Consider the following 10,590-nt stretch of genomic DNA (forward strand, 5'->3'; position numbering starts at 1 on the left):
GAAAACAAAACAACGCAAGGGATAAAAAGGTTAAGAAAGAAAAAGTATCCTCAACCCTTTTAATTCTCTAGCCACCCACGATACCTTCCTAAGTAGAAGTCCTCTATTCCAGTCTTACCCGTAGGGGATATTAAAGAAGACAGCATCCTTCCCCATCCTTATACCGGCCGATCCCAGCCTGAAAATAGCCCTTCCGTTCAAAACTGAATAATATCCCCCTCCGCCAACCCAGCCACATTGCAATCCGCAAACGCTTCAGAGCGGAACTCCGTCTGCGGCGTCAAAAAGTCATGTATGTCCTCATCCTTCTCGATCTTATCCTTGGTGATGAGGTAGTCAAAGTCCACGAGCTCGACAGGGACGAGATCCTGGCCCTCCTTCGCCAGCCATGTGACCTTCTTATCCGTCTTCTTAACGTCGCCGGCTAAATGCAACTCCAACTCGAGGCCGTTGATCTTGCCCGTGGCCGGATCGCTGTTGATCTTTCGTACGATTGCATTGCCCCAGTTCATCAGGGTGATCTCCTCGTCTGGTTGGAAGGTGGCGGCGTCCACCTGGTCGAGGAGGATTTTGCTACTGTAGATTACTTTCTTAGAGCCCAGCTCTGGATTCTTGCCGTGTTTTGGTTTATCAGCGCTTTGCACACCATCAATCCCGCCGACGGTAGCCGGGACCACGTCCTGCTTGTCAACAGCGGTATGACGCGGGGCCACAGGATCGATATACTTGCGGTTAGTCGCCCAGAAAAGCGTCCAGTCAAGATTTACGATGTTTCGGCTGGGGCCTTGTTTGAGGATAAATTCACGCAGGGCAGGTACAGTCATACCGCGTCGTCTGATACCCCGGATCGTAGGCATGCGTGGATCGTCCCACCCCCATACGACGCCCTCGTCGACCAACTTCGTGAGCTTTCTCTTCGACAACACTGCACGAATGAAGTTTACACGCGAGAAGTCCCAGATATGGACTTTGCGAATGCCAAGAGCCTCCTGCATCCAGGCATATTGTGCGTTCCGATCACCGTACTCAGTGGTTCGCAATGCGTGGGTCACACCCTCCAAGGAGTCCAGGATAGGAACACAAAAATCATAGGTCGGATAGATTTTCCATGTGCTACCAGTCCGATGGTGTGGCTCCAGGTTGCAGCGGTAGATGACCGGATCTCTAAGTGCTTTGTTCAAGTCGTCAACCGAGATCTTTGCACGGATACACCAACGCTGGCCTTCAACTGAGCCGGTTTTCATTTCAGCAAACCGTGCCAAGTTGTCCTCCACGCTTTTCGTTACGGCGCTTGCTCTCAACACCTCTGAACCGCTCATTCTGGCATCACTTCCTTCTCAGTGTCGTCGGCATAGGCTTTACCATCACTGATAATTTTGACACAGTATTCGTACATTTCCTGGAAATAATCACTAGAGAAAGAGGTTTTGTCCGGATAAATACCCAACAGGGATAAATCATGCTTGATCGCATCCTCGAACTCCTGATTCTCCTTGGAGGGATTGGTATCATCGAATCGACAAATCATGGTGCCTTTGTATTGTTCATGGGCGAAGTAATCGTTCAAAAGCGCTGCTTTCGCATGTCCGATATGCAGATACCCCGATGGCTCCGGTGGGAACCGGGTCACTACACCGTTTTCCACATTCTGGAGACCGATGTTGTAGCTTCCACCAGCGGCACTTGCCGCGGCCTTTCTCTTCTGAGAACTAGCACTCAACTCAGCCACAGCAATGTTCACCCAGGGATAGGCTGCTTCGATGAATGCGAACCAGCGGTTGGTGGTTGTCGCAGCTTTTCTGATGCTTGATATGGCGATTCTATTTCCACGAAGGGTTCCCCAGACGGCAATATCTGCCAAGGTAAGAGAATAGCCAACGATGTGCGATCGCAGGGTAAGGTGGGAATCGAGCTCCTTCATTGGCTTGTCCAATGCTTTGAAGTCCAATGGCCTCAAAGCAACTGATCTCTTCACCCATTCATCGACCTACAATTTTGTTTTTAGAAAAAAAACGAGTAATTGTAGTTAGCAAGAGTCGGGTAACCAGTAGCGCCTGTATTTGGACAAACCTGCTCCTTGTCCCCAGCTTGCAGAGGCGCATATATATTCTCCAGATGTTTTAAGATATCGTCATCGTAAATTGTCTTCCCATCGTCCGTCTTAAGCTCCAGCTTTGCACCTTGGGATCCAATTGACTCCACATCCTCGAACACGACGGTGATGTCAGTGCCCGGGAGGGTCTGCTTGACATGATTGACAGCAAGAAGGGTTGGTAAGAGGAAGGCATTGTTGGCCTTTGTTGCAACGGCGAGTTGAGACATCTTCTCCGTCAGGGCGTCAGTTGTTATCTTCGAGGTAGGATGAGGGGTAGAGACAACCGACTGTCCTTGGGCAGCGTGTTGCAGAGCGGAGAAGAGGGATGTGACCTACTTTCCTGGTAAATGTATTCCTCGTATCTGAAAAATAAAAGAATGTCCACCAGGAATATGTATGCTAATGCCACAAATATGGCTGGGTTGGTGATCTCTCTGGATAAATATGGTGACTCAGTCAGTATGTGGGGTATACAACGAGACTCTTCGGGCTGTTTCTTTTTAACTAGCGGGGCATCAGCCAACTGCAACTTTGCAATCCATCAAGCACTCAGTATGGTATCCGTTAGTTACTATAGCTGGGCAGCACCCATTTTGAAAACCTTTGTAACTGACTGCTTCTGATTCATAATATTAATCTCCCTCCTAGAAGTGAGCAGACTTGAGAATACTATTATTTACCAGTACATATAGATAGCCCTACTATGTTTGTCAATGCTCACCTTTTTATCTGTGGTAATGTAGCCAGCAACAACAATTGTAACGTCAACATAGACGTAGATTTACCATCGTATAAGGAGCCAAATATCCTTCAGCGTGCTCTGTTTGCATTTTTCCCTTCAGGCAATAAATTGTATCCGCGTCTGGTCTGTGGTTTTTCCGGCACCGAAGACCGCGCATTACTTAGTCCGTAACTAAGCCAAGCACGCGCATATTGACAAATAACTAGTTAGCGGAGATACAACCCTACACGCGACGCCCGCCCGCAACCCTCTCCTGCAATTTTGTTTCGCTTCGTTTGCACTTTTCCAGGTTCAATTGGCTATGGACGGCCAATCGCAGTGTGTTTTCCTTTGACTTCTGCTCTCCTCCTGCTCCTACGTTTCCTACTGCGCAGATGTGGGTATCTCCGTTTTCGGCGTGAGATCTAAGCTAGTTAACTATAACATCAACTCGATAAGAATCAGAACCCCAATACAGAGCCCTTCTTTCCCGCCACGGCTGGCTCTTCACCTCCATATTTTTCACCTATACCTTTTTCGCCGCCGTTTGTATCATATACGCTCATAATGTCACAATCAAGTCACCTGAAATCCGAACGACGCGTTCTGGTTGAGAAATCAACCAACGCGTCTCTAGCCCCCTCCAATTCTCAGTCCGTGAGCAAGTCGAGCAAGTCCTCGATGTCTCCGCCAGTGTTGGCCGGCCAGAAAAGATCAATTGATCAGGTGGACTCTTCTCAGAACAGATCGAGCTCAACAAAAAGTTCCTTTAGCCAGGTCCGACGGGAGGATGAGTTTTATATCTATGAAGAGAATAACAAACAGTCTAGTACAGGTGCAGATAAACAGGTATGTGTTATTGTGTGCTGAAGAGAAACAAACAAAAGAATATCATCACATGGCATATGTGGGAGAAAGAGAAGAAGCAGGACTATAAACTAACAGATCCTCACAGATCATCTCATCTTCCTTCATTCAAACCGCACATGCTTTTGATCTAGACATGCCACCCAAGAACACATCCTCACAACAGAGTGACACCATGTCATCTCTACTCAATCTCAGCTTCGAGTCTGAGAGCAAGAAGTCCTCACTCAATTCCCCATCTTCCCCTTCGAGCAGCCCTACACAAGAGATTCCTGCAAACGAAACAACAGCAGCCCCCGCCTCGATTGTGCCAACGGACCCTGCTGAGAGAAAGGCATTCATCCAACAGGTTAGCAAACATCGAAAGAAATCACAATTGCCCGCTATCATAGCATCTGCTGGATAGTTCCACTAATACCGCACAGAAAGCAAATCTCTTTCGCAGCCGCGTCCAAACAGCCATGAAAAAGATCAAAGCGCCCCAGAATGACATTGACCGTCGCCTGGTAGCGCTCGAGGAACAGGCCAACAGCCGTGATCGTCCTTACCCCCCTAAACCGCTGTGGCCCCTCTCACGCCCCGCGAGCAAACACATGGACGATGCGGATGAGGACTTAACTCCAAAAGCCAAGATGCCAAAGCTCCTCCCTCCACCGGACCTGCAACCGATGGCGTACTCGACCCGCTACGCGTCCACTAATAATACTATGCCATCTTCCCCCCCCGCCTCAGCCACAGGTGAAAATTATGCTGGGAAAATTGAGTTAGAGATGCAGATGCAGATGGAAATGAATGGCCATGGACATGAGCACGTAGAAAATGAGTTGACGCCAACCAAAGATAAAGCGGAAAACGCTGTCATCACAATCAATAAGATCAGCGGTACCGACGCTGGTAACGGCAACGGGAATGAAAACGGGAAAGCGGACAACTACCCTACAGAAACCCTCACCTCACCCATGCAGCCATGCAGCCCACCACACACAGGAGACTCACCTATTGTCATCGAGAGAAACGCGAAAATGTGCTCCGTGGACCAAATGATTGCCAAAGCGAAGAAGGGAGAGGCGCTTGATGGGCTTCTGAAGCTGATGAAGACTACTACTGAGTATGATAACTTGGATGAGTGGACTGGGTGATAATATATGGCCTCCAATTCAGTAATCCCCTAATCCCAATGTGCAATTTCATCTTTCGAGAAGGGGAGGTGGTGTCATATTTTGTTTTCCCCCTCTTTTGAGTAATGATGGATGTGGACTTGGATTTGTTCTGCTTTGTTTAATTCCCTTGGTTTGTTTTTGGACTGTGGAAAAACGTTTTTTTGTTTCTGGGACGCGAATTTGTTGGCTGTGGTAGAATACCCAGATGGAGAAGCATTTATCTTGTTTTTTCAAGATATCTAGAAGAAGAGAAACGACTTTGATATACCTTTTCGACCCTCATCCGCAAGCGTTTGTTTCATAACATTACTCGAAGGTTGGCCCCTGAAAACAGCAGCCCCTGAAACGGTCAAATGAGAAGAAAACTTCGTCTCATGAAAATATAATCTCTAAATACGGGATGTACTAGAAATTATACCAAAATGGTATCACTTCAATTTACCCATAGAGACTATTCGATGCCATTCATTCAGTCATTCTCGATTCCCTAAGAATGAGGTTGTTTTGCTTCTGCTAATGAAACAAACACATCAACACCGCCTTTGATATAGCCTCGTTCCCCTCGACAACTGCACATCTTCTTGCCCTGTCCATTGGATTTGTTCCATTTCGTTCATCGGCTTCAGGCGTAGTGAATATGGTGTACTGGCCTGGGAATCGAGTTTCTACGGCTGGTAAAGTTCAATTGTTCGCACAAAAATGGGTGGCCGTTGGGTGACGGAACATTCCAGCTCTAACTATATACGAATTTATGCTAAGCATATATATATACCAGCTTTCAGTATATTTATTCGTTTCCTTTTCCTCTTCTTTTCAACGATCAGAATCCCACTTTGAAGCCGTCTTTTTTTCTTCGACTACTAGCCTGGACCGCTGCTCCGGCGAGACTTCTGTTTCACCTGCCCACCCACTGAGAAACGCCAAACTGCCTATTGTTATGGACCGCCCGGTTATCTAAATATCTATTTCTAAAGCCCAGTACATCAAGGATACGTATATCATCTCCAGGACTTCTATAAGTTCAAAGACGCGGTGAACGGGGAATTCTGCATACCAAATATAGCCCCCTTCTTTCGAAGCCCCGACCTGAGCTGGTAATTAAAATCATATGACATTGAATACGATATAATTATCCTTGCTCCCGCTCCCCCCTTCTTCCGCTCAAGCAATCTCTCACTAGTCTCCTGCGAGGACCAAAACTTCGCATCCCCCACTCTAACACGCGAGATGAAACTCCCCAACCCATCTACCATACATACCCCTTGTGGTTAGCTTTGCACTTCTCCGACACGATCAGGGACTGTTTTTCCGACAAACATAAACCTCATGTACCGCGTAAATCGCTTCCAGACAACACTTCCACTAGTAGGCCTAGGCAGGTAAACAAACCCCTAAGCGCTGCCTTGAAGCCATGTTTGTCTCTTATCTTCCTGAGGGTTATCGGCCGCTTGAGTTCGAATTAGCAGACTGTGGCTATCTCATAGGCGAAGCTGCAGCCATCCCAGCCTTTGGGTCTATTGTTGAATTCGCCAGGCATTACCAAGGCCATCCTCATTCAGTCGAAGATCGTCAGGTTTCTAAGTCCGCGCTGGCATAATCTCGCAGTCATGGGTGGTTCTGGACGGTGGAGCAGTCTGACTGATCCGGAACTTTTTCATACTAGGTTTAAGCAACGTTTTCTAAACTTATAATCTTCCTTCTGTCGGTCATATCGGAACCATATAAATGTCTTTCATAGGTAAAGTGGGAAGAGATAAAGGGTGAAGCCTGGAGACATGATAATGGGTGTAGATCCTTGTAGGGAGGTACAGCACATTTTCTAGAAACGCGCGCCTGTCGCTTATTTGACTTATCGGGCCGCGCCGAACTTAAATCCGAGTCTTCATTGGCTAAACCCAAGAGGTTAATTTCGCCCCGAACCTCATGACGAAGGTATGGGGAAAGTTTTAATGAAGGAAACATTACTTTTGTTCTTTCAGTGGATAACTGTATGGCCTATTGTATCTTAAGTATGTTTTTGCATGTGTAAATAGTCAGAATATAATGAATAAAAAAATGAAACCTGAGTCTAAGAAACCGAGGGAAGAAAATTACAGCTGTAAACAAAGGCAGGAACAAAGAGGCATGTACAGGGTATAAAACAATGGCTATTAATGAAACAAGAGTAAAAATTAGGCCGTGGCCTCTCACACGCACAGCTCCAGCATGGGGGTGGATTATAATGAACTGCCAGTCCATAAACATCTTTGGTTTTTTACGTTTATCTTCACTACCGCTCCATGTAGCTATATTGTACCTGTATTCTAATCCATACCTGTTCATATTTTGCTAGTATTTGTAATCTAGGCCCCGAAAATGATTAATTCCTGAGTTGTACAGGAGAAGCAGCCGGGTGTTTCCACACGACAACTAAGGCCCGCCAAAGACGAAACAGAAGCAAAAAAAGAGCTGGAGATTTCCTAAACTCTAAACTCAAGTTATTCTCAAAAACCTCCTCAATTAATTTCTTCCCATTGTCAAACCAAAGGAACAAAAGAGACAAAATAATCACCAAAACATTAACCCAAGCGTATGAGCTTGTACCAATTATACGTGGCACCAAACGGTTTCAGCTGCACGAGAAAAAATGAAAAGAGGAAAGAATCCCATCAAGACCATTCTATATAGAAATTTATTCAAGACGGTAGAGGACATGTGGTTGAGAATTGGGCACAGAGAGAAGGCGACAGACGGAACACCCCAGGTGGGTATGTGCACAGAAGCAGAGGCAGGTTCCCTGGGGAGATTGGAAAGCATCAGGTCGAAGCAAAGTGAGTGCCAGAAGCGATTTGCTTGAACTTGTTTTTCCTTTGGAATTTGTTTCTAGCCGTCCTTATCCTCAAGTACGAAATAAAATCTGAGAAATTTATCTGTCATGCACCGTCAGCAGAAGGATGTAAGATATTGTTTTGTGGCGACTATGATGGGAAGGGTAGGGGGACGGACTTTTGGCGTGACCAACTGGGTTGGGAAGGGGAAAAACCACCGTGAGATTCCTTTTCTTGCTTACATGCAATCAAAACACTCACAAACAACCACTCCAATGCTCATTTCCTCCAAAGATTACCCATCCATTCTGAGTAGAGAATATCTAATGATACGTTCTTTCTGTTCTTCGAGGACATCAGTCGCTCCATCTATAACCGGTACAAGGCCGTCGGAAACCCGGAACGAAAAGAAGATAATTCTCGCATTCGATTTTCATGGGATTTGGAAACGGGGCAGTGGATGGACAAATCGACGTGGTTGAAGATGAAGCGGCACTCAGGCCCTTGCCAGGTTACAGGGGATGAGAAGGCCAAAGGGGACGATGGAGTTACGAACGGTCATACGATGACAGATGTGAAAAGGAGAGAGAGAAACGGCAGCCAGGTGCAGTTAACGAAAAAAGACAGGAGCGCTGTGGGAACAGACTCGGATTATGTTAAACAGAGTCATAAAGTTATCGCTTTCGATCTCGAAGAAGGTACCGTTGACCAAAGTTCAGACGAGGAGCCAAGGGGAGAGAATGTTGATGCTCCATTAGCTAGCTCGGACATCCAGCGACAGAGAAACGGCGTGGATTTAGGAGCGAAGTCTGTCCCGAAACAGGAACGAATAGTTGCTCCAACAAGGTCACCTACACGGAGGAAAAGCTCACCCGAAGCCTCGACAATGTTACCCTCAGAGCTAGTTTCGAGAATTGATCCGACACTAAAACCTAAAGCAATAGCAGCTACCACACCGGAAAATCGGAATAAGGAATCACAGGAGCCAATATTTGCCGAAGTACTGGCACCAGGAGCCAGCATTTCTCTTAAATCAACCCCAAAAGCAATAGAATCGGCCCCAGACAGTAATAGTGGGACATCCCTAGGAGTTATTCATGATATTATTAACACAGGACAGAATGAGAGAGAGTCAGTAAAGGCACTAAGTAATCGAGTAGCCAGGCGGGACCACCCCATAGCACTGACGCTGGAGACGGATATTGCTCCCGAACGATGGGTAAAAGTTCCAAGGTTACTGGAAGAAAAGGATGAAAATCTAAATGATCCAGCGGAAACCGCTCTGGCTGCAACGGGTGGTAAGAGGACAACTCAGGGGGAATGTCCAGCGACTAGGCCAAAAGGGAAATGGGAACGGCGGCCAGCCAAGGGTAAGAGTAGAAAGGTCATAGTTCAAACTACGCCTGTCGGTATGATAGCTGAAAACGTTCATGGCGATCAGATGGCAGCTCCTGGAGCGTTAGGGATTGAGGCACAGATGAAAACTCATGAGGTGGTTTCGGATGAAGGATCTGAAGCAAAGGCCCCAATGGGCCGGAAAAGAAAGCTGGAAGAGGCATCAATTGCGACTCACGGAGAAACTCCAGTAGAAACCGAAGGCAGGCCAAAAAGGACCCGTCGGTGCCCAAAGTGGTACGAAAGTTATGAGACTTGGACTCTCTCCTTCCTGGTAGACCAAAAACGCCAACGGGAAGTCTGAGAAACGGAACGGTAAAAATGGCGAATGAGATAGACATGGAAGAAGGGGAAATTATTAGCATGCTAACGGACTTTCTTTAATTTTCTCACCCGACGGCCAAGAACATCTCTACCCTCTTCCACCTCGCCTACTGCCTCCCGCTTTGCCTCTCCCACCTCTTTGAGAATTCCACCACGTACAACCCGACCTTCAATGCTGACACCTTCCTCTTTCCACTCTACCATTTTCCTCCCGACACGATCTTCGATGGCCAAAACTAGTTGCACATCACGTTGACCAACCAGAGTAACTGCTTCACCTTCACGTCCAGCTCTAGCTGTTCGGCCAACACGATGGACATAATCATCAGGGTTGCGGGGCACATCGAAGTTTATTACCAAGCTTACGCTGGGGATATCCAGACCACGAGCGGCGACATCAGTGGCAACTAATATACGAGCTGCTGAAGCCCGGAAACGTGATAGGTTGGCTGTACGTTCGGATTGTGGGAGAAGACTATGCAGCGACGTGACTCTATGACCAAGACGCCGCAGCATACGTTCAACGAGATCTGCGGTCTTGGTTCGATTGCAAAAGATAATAGCGGGTTTTTGAGAATTAGCTTCCGTCGATATCAGAGTGTGGAGAAATGCTTCGCGATGGGTAAGGGGCACTTGGAGATAAGTCTGCTTGAGGGTTGGTGGGATGCTAGCTTTGTTTTCTGTGGATACTTCTGTGACGAAGATAGGAAGCTTGTTCGCGGGGCGAGGCATGGATTTGAGGGCTCGAACCTCGGGGGTGACCGTGGCTGTGAAGAGGAGTGTTTGGCGAGCTGTCGAAGGGGGAAGCGCAGAGAGGCAAGTTTCCACATCCGGGAGCATGCTTCCCGGCCCAGATGCAAGAAGCCGGTCAGCTTCATCAAAAACAACAACGCGTGTGCGGTTGAGGCCACAGATCGTGTCTGCCCCGGAGCTGGTAATATGATCCGCTAGACGACCAGGCGTAGCAATCACGATGTGAGGACGTTGGGAGAGAGCAATAGCCTGGGGGCGCATCTCAGTTCCGCCGGTAATAAGAATAGGCTTGAGAGATTGAGGTGCTGATATAGCCTTAATTTGTTCAAATATCTGTAAAGCAAGTTCCCTATATTGATGAAACTACAATTAGAAAAGAGCATAATATAGATAACCAAGTCCCAACAGATTATCAAAACTCTAGAAAACCAATATCTCACTCTGAGCGTACCTCGTCGGCGTCAATAT

At 47.2% G+C, this 10,590-nt stretch overlaps 4 protein-coding genes across 4 annotated transcripts in view; 2 read left to right on the plus strand and 2 right to left on the minus strand.

The window, feature by feature from the left end:
• Positions 1-197: 197 nt before the first annotated feature.
• Positions 198-2,322, minus strand: HCAG_01919 (conserved hypothetical protein; the record flags this gene model as incomplete). The annotated part of the gene is made up of 3 exons (XM_001544822.1): positions 198-1,333; positions 1,363-1,987; positions 2,071-2,322. 3 exons carry the CDS (start codon positions 2,320-2,322, stop codon positions 198-200), a joined length of 2,013 nt encoding a protein of 670 aa, XP_001544872.1.
• Positions 2,323-3,383: 1,061 nt separating this feature from the next.
• On the plus strand, positions 3,384-4,822 carry HCAG_01920 (predicted protein; the record flags this gene model as incomplete). Its single annotated transcript, XM_001544823.1, has 3 exons — positions 3,384-3,665; positions 3,772-4,032; positions 4,109-4,822. 3 exons carry the CDS (start codon positions 3,384-3,386, stop codon positions 4,820-4,822), a joined length of 1,257 nt encoding a protein of 418 aa, XP_001544873.1.
• Positions 4,823-7,469: 2,647 nt separating this feature from the next.
• HCAG_01921 (predicted protein) lies at positions 7,470-9,120 on the plus strand (the record flags this gene model as incomplete). Its single annotated transcript, XM_001544824.1, has 4 exons — positions 7,470-7,653; positions 7,710-7,869; positions 8,011-9,059; positions 9,092-9,120. 4 exons carry the CDS (start codon positions 7,470-7,472, stop codon positions 9,118-9,120), a joined length of 1,422 nt encoding a protein of 473 aa, XP_001544874.1.
• A 291-nt stretch (positions 9,121-9,411) lies between these two features.
• The window catches only part of HCAG_01922 (conserved hypothetical protein), a gene marked incomplete at both ends in the record, with an annotated part of 1,720 nt that continues 541 nt past the window's right edge, over positions 9,412-10,590 (minus strand). Inside the window, one exon of the mRNA XM_001544825.1 lies at positions 9,412-10,455. Within this exon, the coding sequence (XP_001544875.1) occupies positions 9,412-10,455 (1,044 nt within the window). The remainder of the gene's footprint in view (positions 10,456-10,590) is intronic.

Source organism: Histoplasma capsulatum, genomic scaffold, assembly GCF_000149585.1.
Source record: "Histoplasma capsulatum NAm1 scaffold_1 genomic scaffold, whole genome shotgun sequence".
Classification (NCBI taxonomy): domain Eukaryota; kingdom Fungi; phylum Ascomycota; class Eurotiomycetes; order Onygenales; family Ajellomycetaceae; genus Histoplasma; species Histoplasma mississippiense.